The following is an 18,243-nucleotide window of genomic DNA, read 5'->3' on the forward strand; positions in this document are numbered from 1 at the left end:
TAATCAAAGGTCAAGCTTTAGACAAGCCTCGGATTTGCAGAATAAGTAGGTCTTGGTATCTTGGTATCTCACTGTCCAGTCACATAAGCTCATTAGATATGGATTGTGCGAGGGTTATGCAGGCATCTGCTGATAGGTTTCTCTACTTTCTCTGCAATCCTGTAGGAACATACTCGATGTGATACCTTGTACCGAGGGAATATAGTGTAGAATACATTCTTTGAGATTTATTAGTACTGGCTTTAGGTTCTCACTTGGATGTTCTCAATGCTCCCTTATGCTAATAGCAGTAATACACTGTTGATTTGTTTCTTTCTAGCGGTCCTTTGACTATCATGAAAAGATTCACGCTACCGAACTCAATGTGGTGCACAGAGACATCTAAATATATAGGTCTAGAACCTGGCGAATCTGCTTTAATCGGAGTCCGGTTGCCCTATTGCCTGACCTTGAACCCTGCCTTCTTAGCCTGTCCCATAGACAGCGTTATCTAGAACGTTCACCGGTAAACTGAGCATCTATCGTTCTTCCAACACATCGCTACTCCTTTACCCTCCCCGTTTATCATATCAATCTACATTGTTATGCCTATGAGCTGTTTCTAACCCTACGATATGTCGGTCGGAGTCTCGGAAAAAGCGGAGAATTCTCCCGGTTATTATCTAGCCTAAACAACACTCAGGGTTTGATAGTAGTTTGCTGTCTATTAACTTGAATGTTTACTCCGAGACTGTATATGCTCCATATGTTACAAGTTAACCAGCTGGGACCTGACATTCTATCCCCACGGTCCGAATAACTTCCGAGTTCCATGGCCTGGTATCCCGAAGCGCGAGACTCGCGGATAAAAGTCATACAACGATCGTCGATTATTGTCAGATCCGGAATAGCGAACGGCGAGGTGCGATTGCAGTCTTGATTTCAGCACAAGTTAACAACACAGATAACAATCTGTTGGCCATATTTCAGTTCGAGGCACGGCCTAATGTCTAAGATATTTTTGTCGAGTGGCATAACCCTTCAACGCAATCTAATTTAATAACCTAGTAGGAAAACGGAAGACACTCGCACCATGTCTCGCCAATGGTCGACTACCCAAGTCCGCTGTCTGAGGAACTACAATATATTATTCAAAGCAAAAACATAAGTGAAGTCGTGAATTGTTTCATCATGTAATCTAATCAATCATCTAACTTTTATCCCGAAAGTACATGGCCTAGCCGCTGTAGTCGATAGTAACAGCGATACGGACCGCGCCGTCGCCAGAGATGTTACCACCGATACCACCAATATCAGTCTCGGCGGAGGTATAAGCATTGTCCACCGATGCGGCATCAGTAGTGATAGAAGAGCAGGTACCACTGAGGACGTCACACATCTTCATACCCTGGACAGTGAGACCAGCGTTCTGGGCCATGATAGCGGAGACATCGAAGCCGGACCAGCCCGAGTTACCGTTGCTGCCGAAGTCGAATTCACCCCAGGTGCAGGCGTAGCCGCCGTCGGAGTCGGTGGGAAGGCTACCGGGAGCAGCACCAAAGCCACCGTTCGTGTCGTCATCGAAAGCGACGTACTTGGTCTCGCCGGCGTTGAGGGTGAAGGTCACGGCGGAGTTGCCGTACCAGCCGTCCATCTTGCCGTCGGGGCCGTACTTGTTCCAGAAGACAACCGTCCACGGCTCGGTGTTCTGGCCCGAGATGGCGGCGACGTACTTGTAGTTCGAGGCGTCGCTCTCGGACACCTCGATGATATTGCTACCCCAGGGGTTGCCGACATTGCCTGCGTAGGTGTTACCAGAACCGCTGTTGGCAGTGGAAGCGCCAAATCCAGCAGTCGAGTAGGATCCGCTAGCAGGTGTGGCGGTCCAAGATCCACCGGAAGCAGAGCCAGAGGAGGAGGGAACGGCAGACATAGTGGCGGAGGGTGACTGGCGTCTTGCGTGGCCGTGCACGCGGTGTGCAAGGGAACCAGTGGTGAGGGCTGCCAGCAGCAGGAGGGACTTTGTGAACTGCATTTTGTGGAAAGAATGGACTTCGCGTCAAGCGATTGGTAAGGATTGAAGAAGTCACGAAGTGAACAGTGTTACAACTGGTGCAACTGAGAGTACTTTTATAAGGAATGTGGGTAGTTGGAAGAAGAAATCCAAAAGAAGGTGATGACACAACGATCAAGTTCAAGTCCTGGACATGGGATTTTGGGCCCTCTATATAGCCTTCTGAAATAAAATTTTGACCGCAGGGTCAGCTGGTTCCAGCGTCTTGAGCACGGTCTCGAACATCCATGGTGTTCGATGGATCTTCCAGAGGTTGACGACGGCAGATGGGGCAGGCAGAGTGCGTCAGCACGGTGCCTCTGGTGGGTTGGCCATGGATATGTCACAAATGGATCTTGGATCTTAAGGGACGAAAGAGAGCTGAATGGACAGAATGGTGTGTTCACAAGAAGACATTCCTTAGCCTCCTGGGAAAGCAGCACAATTGGCGGCTAAAGGATTCTGGAATATCCACTGTGGCTTTTAAATTTATGGAACTGCATACTGTTCCTGAATGTTAAAGCGGGTCAATGCCATTGGCACGCTGTATTCAGTGTCAATGTTAGTTGCTCCGGTGGGCCGCTTACCAACAAGGTCAAGGATCAGCGTCCTGGCGTTGCAATCTCTTCACGAGACTACCTTCCAACCCTACCTGTAAAATCTCCCGTCACAAAGCCAGATACCCATATAACACCCTGCTAAATGCAAATATGATTGTGTTTGCTGTAATTAATAAATCGTGGTAGGTTCAAGCCTATCACACCCATCCACCAGAAAGACAGACAAAGCCAAAAGCAACAAAACAGACAAAGGCTGATAAAAGTCTAACAAATCTCGGCCAAGCCCGCAAAAGTGGGCCAAGGACAGAAATTCAGAAGGAGGTGTTGCTCGGCAAGCTGAGACGCCAGTGTGGAAATCATTCTGCACGGCCATTGATTACCATTCAATACTGTCTTGTGTGTGGAGCCGCCTCCACAGTTGGCACTATCTTCCTATTGATAATCGAGTTAGTCCTCGAGTCGTGTAGCCATTGGGTTGTAGGGTACGATATCGTAATTTATGGTGGCGCTACTGCATGTATGCTCTCTGTGTCGTGATGCTATCTGTACTGGATGTTCCTCGTTCCCCATTCTCTGTCCTTCTCTCGGCTTGTGTGTGGTTTGACAAAGGGATAGTGAAGCCCCTTAGCAGGACCTAAATTTACTATTGGTATTGACCCATGGGAGGCGAAGTCTGGGCCAGGGACAGGACAACCGCTGGCCACTCATTTGAAATGACTAAGCTCGCTGTTAGTCCGGGACAGCCAATGGGATTACAAACCATTGCATTTCCAACATTGGATAGACACTCGTAACAAGCTAATGACCCTTAAACCACGGATACTTCGGTTGTATGCCCTGTAAATGGTAAGCCGCAGTGTTGTGTGTTACGTCTCCCTTAGGGTTTGTGGGTTACTTAGTCTGGGGCCACGTTTCTGGTGCAACACAACACACCACAAAGAAGATCTTGGCAAGGGGTATGTTACATATAGGGCCAATTCTATAGCACATGAACATCCATTGGTCCTAATGAGAAATCGAAACATGACTCTTAATGCAACCGCAGGACCCCAAAGTAGGGCTACCATCGCCAAGCCCTCGATTCATTGAGCTACTGTTCTTTCACCCCGGTATCGCGCTAACCTCTAAGTCGCTCTCCACATGATTCTAGACATTCAGCAGTTAGGCCAGGACAGCAGCCGTGTCGAATCAGACTTCTATGCCCTACAGAGTGGACCACTTGCTTAGGCTCAATGTCCCACCCACCTGGTTTTCTCACACCGTCACGTCCACACATACTCTTTCGGGCTCTACGAACCTTTCGGCGAGGTCTCTTGGTCAAGGTTCACCACTGGTAACCAACCCCTGTGAAAATGGCGAATTAACCGGAAAACTCAATTTTACCGTTCAGCCCATTGACACTTCACGTTAATCGGAAAGCCGGAACCGAACAAGCCCTGCTTGTGACAGCCGCCCTATGAGCATTTCTACCACTGATTGTGGAAGAAGAGACCTCGGTGTATCTTGGATAGAAAATTGCCATCTGCTCGCATAGCCACGGTGGAGCATCTGGTAGTATACCGGAAAATTTATCTCGTAGGAATGGACTACCATGCACTGAGTCTTGCCATCGATGGCAAAAACCTTCTGCAGGAGGCGAAAGCTACCGCTATTGTATTTGAGACGTGTATAAACGTGGTATCAGCACGAACTCGTCACCACTTTGCACCCTTAGGCTTCCCAGCTGTAGTAAACCAGCCTTAACAGACCCTGTTTGACTTACTAGAGTAGACCCCTGCCCACAGTGCGAGCGTAGAGTCACACAGACTCAGAGTCTTCAGGCGTTCTAGCCAGGCAGAGCGGATCCTGCTAGTGGGTAGTTAGTAGGCTGCCATAGCCGCTACGTTCTTAACGACCCGCCTGGATTCCCTTAGCCTCCGACGCCACGTATTTCGCGCAGCTTCATGACATCACATCTTCAACAATCTCTGAGGTAAAAGTATTCAATTCAGCGGCAACACCGAGGTCAATGTGCCTCGAGGGTCCGGCACTGCCTATGTTATTCACAAGGTACTTCTACGATAGAGGACGAACCTCCCGGCGCATACTTGGAAGTCGAAATTATCAGAATGATTCCCCGCTTGTTTCTTTTTTGTGAGGTATATCGTCGTGGACATCGTAAAGGTCGCTACAAAAATCCAGGATTCATTAGGTGCTCTTCTCATAGCGATACACTGGTATGACTCGTCGATTCTGCAATAACCCTCCTAGCAAAGGCAACGACCACGGCGAATTCCATTCAGCGCCGGACTTGTTCGATCCCTTTCTGGGGAATTTACATGCATCAACCTTTTCAGTAATCATCATTAATCGCGCATTGAAGGGTAAATATTTCCGATAATGTTAAAGACTGTAATGTATCCTGTCAATGTCTAGGTAGCATTGATCCGAACAGTCCTTGCTCTAGTTGCCACCGGTAAAATTGCTCATTTTCGTCACCGCGGAGGAGGCAATGTATAATACATAGAAAGACACCGGATACGCCCGGCTCTTTGGTTGCCATCCGGAGATTATTGGGCGAGCTTCATACCTGATGATGGTATACTCTTCCCCCTTCCAGACACGATTGCTACAGGGCAGAAGCTTTCAGCAGCAGATCTACCTATGTTACTGAAACAACGATATCATCATTTCTCGAGCGTTTTTGCTAGCTAGCACCAATCTATACAGCTATTAACGAATTTGGCTGTTCCTATGTACCGCATAGGATATTGAGCAGACATAACACATTCATCCTCCATCCTTTTTTTTTACTGATGGTTTTGACGTACTGGACGTTGATTCAGTCAACTAAACCAAAACTTCAGACAAGGATATTTACAAATGACAGCTTTAGCGTTAAATCAATGAGCTCTCGTGTGAACCGCATATTTTGACGGAAGTGTTGCTACATAACCGAGTCATACAAATCCGGGTTCATTCCCGTGACAGCCCACGAAACACCACATAAATCCTCCCTGGCAGGTGACAAGAAGAACCCTAAGTACACTACTCCTTTGAATGATTGTAGATAGTATAATTCCACCCAGGTAGAACAGCGCAGATCATAACCCCAACTCGCCAATTTAATGCATCTAGGAGTAAGTACAAATCTCTTGGCAAGAAAACAACAACGCCAATGACGACACAACCCCTCAACCCCTCATCCAAGGAAATCACAACGTCAACCACACCTTGAAACAGAACAATTAACACTCTACTAGTAAACCAAGTCTCAAAACAACAATGCCGCAATCAAATACCCCCTACCCCTTTACATTCACCAACCCAACCGGAGTACAATCCACAAACGGAACAACCCAAACCATACCCCTCACCATCCCCAATGTCCGCGGCACGATCCCCTCCCTCCAAACATCCCGTCTCCGCACAATGATGCTCGAAGCGCGTCGCGATCCCGCCAAGATCCTGGCTTTCCCGTGTAGCTACGACGGACTATCCTCGCGTCTGATCGAGGAAGCCGGGTTCCCAATGCTGTTTTTGTCCGGCTTTGCGGTGTCTAGTTCATACGGGCTGCCTGATACGGGGTATATTGCTATGGAGGAGATGTGCCAGAAAGTTCAGGAGACGGTGAGGGTGACTAGTCTTCCGATCATGGTCGATGGGGATACGGGGTATGGGAGTCCGATGAATGTTCGGCGGACGGTGGAGGCGTTTGCGGCTGCTGGGGCGGCAGGGGTGATGATTGAGGATCAGACGTGGCTTAAGCGTGAGCTTATCTGGAATTCTGAAAGAAATGGGTATGTGAAGTAAATGCTGATTGTGAGAATCGCACATAGGATGCGGCCATACAAAGGGGAAATCAGTTGTTTCGCGCGGTGAAGCCTACGCTCGGATCCAAGCGGCCTGCGACGCCCGGAATGAAGGGCGGGATATTTTTATCCTTGCCAGAACGGACGCCTTGATACTTGGATGGGAGGAAGCGATGACGCGGGCGAAGGAGTTCAAGAGACTAGGGGCCGATGCGGTGTTTGTTGAAGCCCTGCCGGACAGGGAGTCGATGCAGCGCTGCGTTGAGGAGTTGGATATGCCCATGCTGGCTAATATTATTGAAGGGGGCAAAACGGAGAATCTCTCTGCGAAGGAGCTTGCTCAATTGGGTTTCGCTGCTGTGGCATATCCGTGGACGTTGGTCGCGGCGAGATTGAAGAGTGTTCGGGATGCGCTGGAAGGGCTGAAACAGAGCATGGTTGAGGGTACGGCACCGCCTATGATTTTGGGATACTCTGAAGTGTGCGAGGGCGTTGGGTTCAATAGATACTGGGTAAGTTTGGACATTGACGACCGACTATACGCATGATTGACGTTTGGTTAGGATCAAGAGACACGTTACGAATATGATCAAAACGGGCTCATAAACCCTTAGTCGATAGTCAACTCATGTTTATTACTACAATCTCTAATGGGTGGTCTACGTTAAGCCATGAGTATATTGTCCATTACAACTGGCTTGGAAAACACATAGTGGCCCAGTATAGCTATATTTATTATTAAAAATTCGTGAACTTGCTCAGTGGACTGTACAGCAACTGGAAATACTCTTTTCGCAAAAGGTTTACCGTCGTGAACGACATTTTGAGAAGATCTGTAACTATCCAGGTGCAATTGTTAGTCATTACCCAGGCTAGGATCTCATTGACGTCCCTTGATAGTAACAAGCAGTTGGAGATGAGGAATTCCCACAAGCGGAACAGGCGATAAAATGTTGAGCCATATGTTAGCTTCTCAGCAGTACCGGAGGAAGTACTGAGCTCAAATCACTGGCGTCCACTGTATATCGTCGGAGAAATGAGGTAAGCTCGCCGAGTGCAGTTACCTCGTGAATGACATTTCTGAGTGAGGATTTCAACAACAATGATAACACCCGTCCATAGCTGCTAGTTGCGTCACTTAGAGAGCTCGTTATCAACAGGCCCTAGTTTGGTCTAAGGAATCGCGGTATCTAACGGAAAATGTAAGTTGTAACTGGAGAGGTCGGAGCTTGGCTTGGAGGTGATAAGCCGATTGTATGATTGTGACTGGCCATCGGCAAAGTCGAGTTTCCACCGCCGCTCTTGGCACAGGGACTATCCAGGTACTTAGGAAGAAAGACAGCGGGGAAACCAAGAAATGAGGGGATACGAAAGGAAAGAAGTGGAGTTTAACATTGACTGCCGACGGACGCTCAAATTGGTTTGCGACGGCCAACGCCGGCGCGGGGGAGTACATAATTGATGAAAGACCTGCTCCGAAGCATTTCAGTCTTGTCCTCATGAAAAGGGTCTCTAAAAAGAATTCCACTTCAAGATGAGAACCGCTGCCTCTACAGGTCTCTTCTTAGGCCTTGCCTCTATGGCGAGTGCTGTTATGTATGGATACAACCACGTTCCTCTCATAAAGGACACTGAAATAGTTGCCGGTGCCTTCGAGAACGTCAATGATATTGAACTCCTGTCCCCAGCCTTTTTGACGCCCAATGTCCGGCTTCCTGGCTTCCCTAACGGCACTCAAGGGCCGTCTTCTCAAGATGACATGGGTGAGTAGAGTACCATTGAGCAGGCGCACTGGGTGATTGAGACTAACACCTAATTAGAGGCATTCCTCGAGCAACTGGCCGAACGCAACGATTACATGACCTATCGCACCGCTAACTTCACCTCGGAAGAGGGCCGCTCTTTCCCCTACGCCCACCTCTCCGCTGGTCACTCCGTCTCTAAAGTGCGCGTGTGGATCCAGGGCGCCGTTCATGGTAACGAACCCGCTGGCGACGAGGCCACACAGGCCCTCCTGGGCAAGTTCGACGGCGACCAGGAGTGGGCTGCCTCCATTCTTGACAAGCTAGAGCTGGTCGTTCTGCCGAGGTATAATCCCGATGGCGTTTTCTACTTCCAGCGCACTCTAGCGACCAACTATGACCCTAACCGCGACCATATCAAGCTTGCTCGCCAGCAGACGCGTGATATAAAACAGCTCATGAACGAATTCAATCCTCATGTTATAGTCGATATGCACGAGTACTTTGCTGGGTCGCGTTTTGGCGACGGGCAGTATGTCCACGGCTGCGACGGCCTGTACTCGGCCGCCAAGAACCTCAATATCAATGAGGGTATCCGCAAACTCTCCGAGGAGCTCTTTGCTAAGAATATTGCCGAAGATATGAATGCCGCCGGTATGCGCGCCGAGCCATACGTTACCGGCTCTTCTGCTGCTTCGGGTTCCAACTTCGTCGCCGACTTCGCCGAGGCGGGAACTGACGGCAAGATTGGTCGCAATGCTATGGGATTAACCCAGGCTGTCGTCTTCCTTCTTGAGATGCGCGGCATTGCAATCGCTGACCAGGAGTTCCAGCGACGCACTGCCGCCGGTCTGACCATGCTGGGCAGTATTGTCCAGACTGCTGCCGATAATGCTGATGAGGTTCTCCAGACCGTCGAGGACGGCATCAAAGAGTTCATAGCATCGGACGACGATGTTATCGTCACTGATTACAGCAAGACTGAGATCCGCCCCTTCGCTATGGTCGACGTTAAGAATGGTAGCATAGTATACCCTCCTGTACGCTTCGCATCAACGACACCCTCCTTCGCTAACCTCACTCGCTCCCGCCCTGAGGCCTACCTGATACCAGTGGCTTGGGCCGACCTCGCCGAGCGGCTTAAGGTGTCTGGTTTGGAAGTAGAGACGCTGGACAAGCCGTTTGAGGGGACGGTCGAGGCGCTAACTATCACATCCGCCGAGGTGGACACCTCCTATTATGAGGGCGTGATTCGCGTGACAGTGACGACGGAGACCAGTGAGCGCGAGGTAAGGCTACCGGCGGGTAGCTTTCGCGTGAGCACAAGACAGAAGAATGCGGCGCTGGCGATGGTGGCGCTGGAGCCGGAGAACATTGACTCCTACGTCTCGTTCAATATTGTGCCAGTGGAGGAGTCAGATGAGTACCCAATCTTCAGGATAACGTCTTAGATATGTTTCCTGCGTTGAATGTGTATACATGGTGAGGACAATAAGGAGCGAAACGAACAGTGTATATCTTTGAAAAAGCAACGACAAGGAAACTGTGATGCTTCATGCTTGGTGGCTAGCTATAATACACTTCATGAGGCCTTAAACTAAGTTTGAAATATTTGGAATAAGAAGTTTCTACCAGGTAGAAAGTCCAAGCCATCAGGATTGTTATATGAAAACCATGGTACCAAACTTGGCCTAAATTTGCAAAAACCGGGATACCCTGCTCCTCTACAAGAGAAAGGTAACTTATATACTCACGCACCAAGCACTGTTTGGTAATATGTTTCAAGGCACAAAAAAAAAGCAAAACATACAACAGGAGGGATTCGCTGGTGGTCACCCACCCAACTACTAACCTCCCGGCGTGTGGCTTAAGTACGGCTGAGCGGACGGGAAGCCCTGTTCTCCACACCCTATGGTCGTATGTACTATTTCTTTAGTAGATAAGGGTTATATAGAATGTTTCTAATGATTCAGCTGAGTGCATAGCATGTTCAACACGTATCAATTCTAAGTCCAGATATATTAGTTCATCTACCGTAGTAACAAGCAAGATCGGTGCTGCTGAATTGGAACTATAAACTAGATAGCGGCACAGAACTTCATATGATGGCTAGTAGACTCATTGTTCTTAAATATATATCAATGAATGCTTACCAAAAACGCCAATATATAACATATTGAGTTTCCCTTTATTCCACAGATCGAACCTGACATCTACATTACCTTTTTGAGCCATTCACACCTAATCGACGAGGCCAGCAACAAGTCGATTGAGAGAAATTGGGGCAGAGGGAATCACCTGCGCGGCACGTGCTTACCCAAACGAGGAATTCCTTCCGGTGGAGTTCAAACCCACTGGCTATAAATGGAAAGCCGCCCCGCCGGATTATCACCGTCAATATAATGCTGCATAATCATTTGAGGTCTCCCAATTGCAGACAGAGACAAACCGATAAACAACGAGACGAGAAAAAAATAGACGAAAAGAGATACTGAACAAGATAGAAACCTGCATCAAAAGAACGTTACTCAGTACAAGAAGAATGTCTTCCGAAGCAAGCGCCGAAGATATGAACCTTGTGGCCGAATATCTCGGCGATCGACGGATCCAAGACCTATCCTCATCTCCATCGGTGGACTGTATCGTCATCTGCGCGTCGGCAATTCTTTATCAAGCCGAACATCTGTTCCAGGTACTCCAAGACCGACCGTCCTTAAGCAAATGTTTGGTTCTATGTGGTGGCGTGGGCCACTCCACCCATTTCATGTATGAAGCTGTTGCACAACACCCTCGCTTTTCGCAGATTGCACAAGACATCCACGGTTTACCCGAAGCTCGTGTCTTGGAGAGGATCCTGGATACATTCTTTGACCGATCTGCCATCACGGATGGAGGTTGTATGATCTTGGTTGAAGATAAATCGACCAATTGTGGCCTAAATGCCTCGCTGAGTCGGAAGATACTTGATGCAGCAGGATTCCACAACCTCAAGACATGTATCATAATTCAAGATCCTACGATGATGCTGCGAACAAAAGCCTCATTCCAGAAGGCGTACGAGGACAGCCTGTCGTCTCCCTCTTTCATAAGCTGTCCGATAATAGTCCCACACATGCAGAGAACCGAAGGTTCGGGGTTAAAATATCAAACTCTACCACTGGGAAACGCATGGTGGCCACTGGATCGATTTTTAGAGTTGATAGTGGGGGAAGTCCCCAGACTGAGGGATGATGAAAATGGGTATGGGCCAAGGGGAAAGAGGTTCATTCCTCATGTGGAGGTTCCAGAGCATGTTGAAGAAGCATGGTCACGACTACGGGTTGTTTCAAACGCCTGTCGGTGAATCTTATACTGTCTAGAAGTAGAAAATTCATCCTGGTGAAATGATAGTGTACGGACCACGTGATAATCGACAGGAGCAAAACCAACAAACAATTTGAACCATCGCCTTAGACCGTTTAATAAGAAGAGCCTTGAGTACTCCGTACTACACCGTATACTGATGAACATCAATCGATCCACCTGCAAGTGATGTCAGATAGCAGGGTCCAGCGACCGATTAGCGGAGCGGAAGGAGCGATCGTCGCCTTTCATTTCCCAGCCGATTGGATCTCGAAGCCGTCACCTTGGAATCATCCTCCTTAGCCACAATGTCTACGCCAATAACTATCCTCAGCGGCTCCTCGGGCGCCACTTAGCTGAACGATCTGCAGATATCTCGCGATTTAACTCCCGAACCTCCCTGGATCGGGTAGTTAGTGAGCCTCTAACACGTCAGTTGTCTACACGTCCAAACGTATAATCCCACAGGGTGTCCCACTTTCAAAGGGTCTAAGAAATCGGCGACTGGAGTGATGATCCAGAGGTATTCCCCGCTTCGCCTCTGGGATTTTGACACCTGCAGCTTGAGGATCTGCCATCGGGCGAACAAGCAAACATGGTCAGAACAGTTCTCGAAGAGTCATCGCGTTTTGTACCGCAGGGACTCGACCCTGCTACCAACAATGAGCTGTCGGAAATATGGAGTCGTGTTCAGAGTCGGGTGTTGGCGCTAGCCGATGGGGACCAGCGCAATATCAGACCGCTCGGTGTAAACGACGTGCTGTCGCACCTTGACGCGGCCCAGAAGAAAGACAAGGTGTCTTCTTGGAAGGTCAAGGACATCAAAGACTCATTCAACAAAACTTTACTGTTCATCCAAACAGTGAGCAGTATAGCGGCAGGGGCTGCGTCACAGGTATGACTTTTTTTTGGTTTAGTCGGTGGTCAGGACGAATACGAGCTAACGGTCGGGAAGGCGTTTGGTCCCTCAGAGCTATGTTTCAATGCGCTCAACTTTGTGATCCAAGCATGGCAGGGTTATCAAGGCATTTTTGAAGAATTAGCTGGCTTACTGGAGAAATGCACCGAATATCTTGGCCGCTTAGAGTACCACGTCCATGGGGGTATGGACACGAAATTGAGTAAAGTCGCGTGCCAGCACTTGCTCCTCTTCGTTGAAATTTGCGATCGCACTGTCAAACTCCGTTCAAAGAAAAGAAAGTTGCTTGCGGGAGCTAAAATACTGTTTCTTCAAGATAATGGGGTAACTGATTTGTTGGCCAGGATGGAGAGCCTCGTAGATAAAGAGAATCGCCTGGTGGTTGCGCAGACTTTTGCTCTTGCTTCAGACGCTGCAACCAACTCGAAGGCGAATCGAGCTCTCATGCAGGGTCTTGTGGATTCGTTCGCAGAGGACAGAGCTGATCAGAAGAAGGAAAAGGACAAGAAGTCCAGGGAGCAGGTCGTCTTGAAGGCGCTGGCGTTTGATGAGACCAAAACAAATCAAGACAGCGGGGAGCCAGAAGCTTTCTGGCAGACGATCTATCGCAACTATCTCGGGCAGCGTATAAGGGGCACTGGTGAATGGATTTTTAGCGATCACACATATGTTACATGGGAGAAGGGACAGTCCAGTCGACCTATCCTGGCTATTGCGGGTGGTGAAGGAACTGGAAAGAGCGTCCTCACATCCACTATCATCAAGCATCTCAATCAGAGGAAAACCACAAAGAGCTCCGACCGTAGGATCACCACGGGTTATTATTTTCTGGAAGGGAATTCTCGCGATGAGCTAAGAAATGCAACCAACCTTGAGACGGTTGCAAAGTCACTCGTTTGGCAGTTCAGTCAGTCTGAGAGGATCTATCTCAAGTCCGTCGCTCAAATCTGTGAACACTACGGAGAGATCGACCCGGCAGAGATCTCAAAGCACCTGATCCTTGGTAACAGGGATCTGCGCCAACTTGAACATCACTTTTTATATTGTCATTGATGGGCTGGGTGACACTGTCGGACAGGGCATGGTCAGGTTTTTGCAGAGAGCTTCCATACCCATACCTGGTCGCGACATTCGCGTCCTTGTAACCGGTGACCCCAGCTGCTTTGAGCAGTTAAGCAAAATTGGGAACATTCGCTTTGACTGCATGTCTATCAGTACGAATAACAGATCGGATGTTGAGAAGTTTATAGAGAACCGGATGGATAAGATGCTAGCTTTGAACGATCGCACCCGCTTGGGAATACCGGAGCTCAGGGACAATATTCGGGCCAGATTGTGTGCAGAAACTCAGGGCGACTACTTCAAGATAGACAAAACCCTCGACCATATCAGCTCCCTGGAATACAAAACGGACATTAAACAGGCCCTGGACGATGCAAGCAAGGAACGCTCGCAACAGATAACCGAGGAAATAAAAAGATGAATGAAAGCCGCTCTGAAAAAGAACTCTTGGAAATAAATGAGATTATACGGTGGATTGTTTACGGCAAGGATCTCCTCACACCAAAGCAGATGTTAGCAGCTCTATATATACGAAATGGAGAGACATCGTTGCTGCCCCTTGAGCAGAAATTTAAGATAAAATATCCACTGTTCGAAGTGGATAGGAACGGCAAGGTCGATTTCCGATCTTCTGAGATTGAACGTTACATTCCGCTGAAAAAGACCACCCACGACTTGGAGGATTCGTATAGCAAAGAGGCAGTACAAGCCGCAGAAGTTGCCATGGTCAAACACTTCCTTCTCACGGTGTGCCCCTCAGAGGTTTACACCAAGCTGAAGTTTGACGCCTACCTCGCGCAACTGTCAAAGCCCAAGGGTAGACGTATCAACAAGGATGAACCGCATACGGGCGAGACAAAGATGGCCTTGACCTGTTTAGACGTCTTGACAGAAAAGACTGATCGAAAACGAACACGACTCCTTACTTACGCACGAAAATACCTCATAAATCATTTGTCAACTGTTGATCTAGCGCTGGCAGATATCGCTTGCAAAAGCGCAGTGGGTGTACTCTTGGCAAAATTGTTTACTGAGGGCAGTTCAATCGATATCTTGCTACATTGTGCTGAGTCTGTTGATGATCCTAATCTTCGATATAAGATTCGACGTTATTGGCTTTACAGTAATGACAGTGTTAATACCATCCTCAGATGGTTTGGAGACTCTGCTGTTACCTCCGAGATTACCGACACGGCAACACGGGCTTGGGTGGCGAGTGTGGCCTCAGAAGCAGAGTCTGATGAAGACCTAATGAGACCTGCTGCAGAGAGAATGGCAGTGCATTTCCTGCAAGAGGCGCATTCAGAATCATTCACAAAGGACGCGTTCCTCTTCATTGCAGGCTTCGTAAATAAGGTAAGTAGCGCTCTCTTGAATCAGCTCGAAATACTAGCCGAGCCTTAGATTGAGCGTCGCAAGGGTGTTGTTACCCACGAAGTGAATGACCCTACCTATGTTTATTCGGTCGAAGAAATAGAGAGCGTTGAGAATTGGTGTCAAACGGTGCTGGATGTCAAAACAAAGAATTCTTTGTGGCACGTTCAAATGGGCAACCTCCTGGAAGTGCTTGGGCTCCCCAGGCTCGCAGAGACTAGAGCTCGTCAAGCCTTAATGTTTAATCCACAAGACTGGCGAGCTTCATATCTGCTAGCCAAATTAGTCGGGACGAAAGAGGGAATTAAGATCCTAGCCGCTGCTATTCAAGCACGCCTTGCGTCCGACAGCCAGTGGCAACGGGATCCTGTCCAGCGCATCAGGTTTGCCAAGCTCCTATACATGTTTGGGCTACTTCACTGGGAAGACAAATGTCCGAGCACAGCCATTGCCTACTGCAAAATGGCAATGGAACTTGACCCTACGAACTATGGCCGGGTGACAATGGTTCTGAGTTCTCTCGCTACTGAGGGTCGGTGGCAAGATATTATAGTATCTTTGAAAGGAGTCAAGAATTCGGCACACATCTCACAGGGATTGGCCGAGATGGTAATCGAGCTCTGGAACGCTGACCGGTTCCACCAGATTTTCCTGCAAGCAGCACTACGAACAAAGCACTTCGATATGCTCGAAGAGACATACGAACTTGCAATCAATCTCCTTCTAGAGCGCCAGGACCGTGCCACATTAGTTAACGTCCGATATCATTATGCTACAGCAATATACTCACTGCGCGATCGTGAATCCAAGGCGATTGCCGAGTGGGAGAACGTTTTGACCGAAGTTCCCCAATCCCATTTATATACCATTCTACCATTGTTGGTTAGCAAACTCGGTCCTCTCTATCTCCACAAGGCACGGACGTCGGGGGATGACACAGAGGCTGCGTCCTCGTACCTCGAAAAGATAGAGACCTTGATTCCTGACGGAGCGCCTGGGAGCGACGCACTCCTTCCGCCAAAGCTTTATCTAGCGCGGTACTACCAGACACAGGGAGACGTGCTACGAGTGAAACAAATCACTCGAGAGATCGTGAAACAGGCTCTTAAAATACTGTCTGACGATGACCAAGACAATGACAGATACGCTTATTTTAGTTTATTAAATGTGTTTCTACCATTAGAGGATAGTAGAAATATGCTCGCAAGTTTGGCAATGCTGTCATTCAACACCTCCGACACGGCAATTATCCACTATAATGGAGACTGCGGGAATTCTTGGTCATATTTGGGAGACATGCTGTGGTCTAAGGATTGCATCGACTTCCAGATTGACGAGAAATGTCATCGGAAACTTTGCGATGGCGCCCTTCCGTTCACCGTTTGTGATAGGAGCCATGACTTTCTCCACATTCCCGGGCGGGAGTCAATTATGCAGGATATTCCAGTGGGCTGCGTGCCTTTCGGAGAAGCGGCTATCCCTTTGGACGAATGGATGGAGCTGGTTAGAAAAAATTATGTTTACATTGAGCACTGATTCGGAGCAATCGATCGTACATACTGGACATCCATTTACTAGCACCTTTTTTCCTGTTCCACCCGAGCATGGCTGCCGCGGTAACTATTGGTGCAGATGGCATTTTCGTCGATATGTGGCACAAATATTAAGATTCCACGAACAAGGTATCCCTGGCATGTACAACTGGAATGACAGCTGTGACTTTGGTACCATGGGTGGTCATGCTTACTCCTTCGCAGCATTGGTTCCTGCTGCGCAGTAGGGCTGGTCGGAATTTAGCTATTGGTGCCCTCAGTTCTGAAATGAACCGACACGTGTGTTTACTTTCCATATAAAAGGATCCATCATTCCCCTACACAGGCCACCTTTTTTGGAGCCTTCCGCCCAGTTGTACTTGAACTATCCACAATGTCCCTCTCGCTGTGCGCCCCCTGGCGCCTCCTATACGCTATACTTCTCACAATAGCCCTTGTAAACGCCCAACAACCCTCAGAAGAAGACTTCTCTCCGCGAGACACAATAACACGCGATGTGTGCATTCTCGGCGGAGGTGCAACAGGCACCTACGCAGCGATCCGTCTAAAAGACATGAATCAAAGTATAGTAGTCATCGAACGCAACGATCGTCTCGGCGGGCATACAGAAACCCTATACGTCGAAAACGGTGGCCACGTCGATTACGGTGTGCAAGGCGTCTTCAACTACAATATCTCGAGGAATTTCTTCAATCGACTCGGCGTACAATATAAACCGGTCACCCCGGGTTCGCTCATCAATAAATACGTTAACTTCAAAACCGGGCACGAGGTCTCTCATCCCTCTGGCGTCTTAGACACCGTCGCCGCCCTCCTCGTATACCGTACTGCTATCCAGAAATTCGACTACCTCAAAGACGGCATCTACAACCTTCCGGATCCGGTACCAGAAGAGCTCCTCTGGCCGTTTAGCAAGTTCGTCGAGAAATACAAGTTCGAAGGCGCCCTAAACGTGATATACACGTTCGCCAATGCATTAGGGGACATGCTCGCCAGCCCAACGCTATATGTTATCCAACTATTCGGTATCTCACATATCGACATCTTCCTACAAGGAGGATATATCACGCCAAACAACGGAACGTACGAACTCTACCGCAAAGCCAGCGAGGAACTAGGAACAGACGTGGTCTACAACAGCAAAGCCACGAAAGCCACGCGGTCTGACACCGAGATTAAAATAATCACCCAAGACACCTCGGGCAAGAAAATACTCATCAAGGCCAAGAACCTCCTCATCACCTTCCCCCCCATTCCCGAGAATCTAAAAGGTTTCGATCTCTCTCCGGAAGAAATATCCCTCTCATCCAAACTCTTCTGGAAAACATACTACGTCGCCGTTCTCAAGAACACGGGAATCCCTAACAATATAAACGTCCACAACGTCGACCCGGATGAAAAACCGGGTAATCTCCCTGTCGCCCCCTTTCAGTGGGCTCTCCAGGATATGGGTCCTAATAACTACCTCGCGAGTAAACTCATCGGAGACATGAACTTTACGGACACGCAAGCCCAGGAACTCATTATCGGGGACTTAGATCGCATGGGGACGGCGGGCACCTTCGATATCAGGAAAGATTGGGAGATGGCGGCTTTTGGAAACCATAACCCCACGACGTTGATGGTGGGTGTGGATGATATAAAGGATGGGTTTTATAGCAGGTTTTATGATTTGCAGGGTCGGAGGGGCACGTATTGGACGGGTTTGACGCTTGTTTCGGATTATTCGGCTTTGTTGTGGAAATATACGGAGTCTGTTGTTGAGAGGATAGTCAAGGGGGAGTGAGGGTTGTTTGGTTTACGGGGGTATGGTGGGATGGGTCACGGTGTAGTGGGAGTTTGCGGTTGGGGGTTTTGGTGGCTTTGGA

General features: G+C 48.7%; 9 protein-coding genes across 9 annotated transcripts; 8 read left to right on the forward strand and 1 right to left on the reverse strand.

Moving 5' to 3' along the window:
* Positions 1-1,216: 1,216 nt before the first annotated feature.
* Positions 1,217-2,014, reverse strand: AO090120000006 (putative allergen; the record flags this gene model as incomplete). Its single annotated transcript, XM_023237565.1, has 2 exons — positions 1,217-1,520; positions 1,575-2,014. The coding sequence occupies 2 exons, from the start codon at positions 2,012-2,014 to the stop codon at positions 1,217-1,219; spliced, it is 744 nt and encodes a 247-aa protein (XP_023092385.1).
* A 3,842-nt stretch (positions 2,015-5,856) lies between these two features.
* On the forward strand, positions 5,857-6,997 carry AO090120000007 (isocitrate lyase/PEP mutase family protein; the record flags this gene model as incomplete). Its single annotated transcript, XM_001823728.1, has 3 exons — positions 5,857-6,340; positions 6,411-6,895; positions 6,947-6,997. 3 exons carry the CDS (start codon positions 5,857-5,859, stop codon positions 6,995-6,997), a joined length of 1,020 nt encoding a protein of 339 aa, XP_001823780.1.
* Positions 6,998-7,917: 920 nt separating this feature from the next.
* Positions 7,918-9,576, forward strand: AO090120000008 (M14 family metallopeptidase; the record flags this gene model as incomplete). Its single annotated transcript, XM_001823729.1, has 2 exons — positions 7,918-8,146; positions 8,204-9,576. The coding sequence occupies 2 exons, from the start codon at positions 7,918-7,920 to the stop codon at positions 9,574-9,576; spliced, it is 1,602 nt and encodes a 533-aa protein (XP_001823781.1).
* A 1,091-nt stretch (positions 9,577-10,667) lies between these two features.
* On the forward strand, positions 10,668-11,468 carry AO090120000009 (uncharacterized protein; the record flags this gene model as incomplete). The annotated part of the gene is made up of 1 exon (XM_001823730.1): positions 10,668-11,468. The coding sequence occupies one exon, from the start codon at positions 10,668-10,670 to the stop codon at positions 11,466-11,468; it is 801 nt and encodes a 266-aa protein (XP_001823782.1).
* A 594-nt stretch (positions 11,469-12,062) lies between these two features.
* On the forward strand, positions 12,063-12,588 carry AO090120000010 (uncharacterized protein; the record flags this gene model as incomplete). Its single annotated transcript, XM_023237566.1, has 2 exons — positions 12,063-12,362; positions 12,553-12,588. The coding sequence occupies 2 exons, from the start codon at positions 12,063-12,065 to the stop codon at positions 12,586-12,588; spliced, it is 336 nt and encodes a 111-aa protein (XP_023092386.1).
* A 143-nt stretch (positions 12,589-12,731) lies between these two features.
* On the forward strand, positions 12,732-13,439 carry AO090120000011 (uncharacterized protein; the record flags this gene model as incomplete). Its single annotated transcript, XM_023237567.1, has 1 exon — positions 12,732-13,439. One exon carries the CDS (start codon positions 12,732-12,734, stop codon positions 13,437-13,439), a length of 708 nt encoding a protein of 235 aa, XP_023092387.1.
* A 151-nt stretch (positions 13,440-13,590) lies between these two features.
* On the forward strand, positions 13,591-14,852 carry AO090120000012 (uncharacterized protein; the record flags this gene model as incomplete). Its single annotated transcript, XM_023237568.1, has 3 exons — positions 13,591-13,600; positions 13,701-13,721; positions 13,810-14,852. The coding sequence occupies 3 exons, from the start codon at positions 13,591-13,593 to the stop codon at positions 14,850-14,852; spliced, it is 1,074 nt and encodes a 357-aa protein (XP_023092388.1).
* Positions 14,853-14,993: 141 nt separating this feature from the next.
* AO090120000013 (uncharacterized protein) lies at positions 14,994-16,358 on the forward strand (the record flags this gene model as incomplete). Its single annotated transcript, XM_023237569.1, has 1 exon — positions 14,994-16,358. One exon carries the CDS (start codon positions 14,994-14,996, stop codon positions 16,356-16,358), a length of 1,365 nt encoding a protein of 454 aa, XP_023092389.1.
* A 390-nt stretch (positions 16,359-16,748) lies between these two features.
* Positions 16,749-18,161, forward strand: AO090120000014 (uncharacterized protein; the record flags this gene model as incomplete). The annotated part of the gene is made up of 1 exon (XM_001823735.1): positions 16,749-18,161. One exon carries the CDS (start codon positions 16,749-16,751, stop codon positions 18,159-18,161), a length of 1,413 nt encoding a protein of 470 aa, XP_001823787.1.
* Positions 18,162-18,243: the final 82 nt, after the last annotated feature.

The sequence above is a fragment of the Aspergillus oryzae genome, chromosome 5, assembly GCF_000184455.2.
Source record: "Aspergillus oryzae RIB40 DNA, chromosome 5".
Taxonomy (NCBI): Eukaryota; Fungi; Ascomycota; class Eurotiomycetes; order Eurotiales; family Aspergillaceae; genus Aspergillus; species Aspergillus oryzae.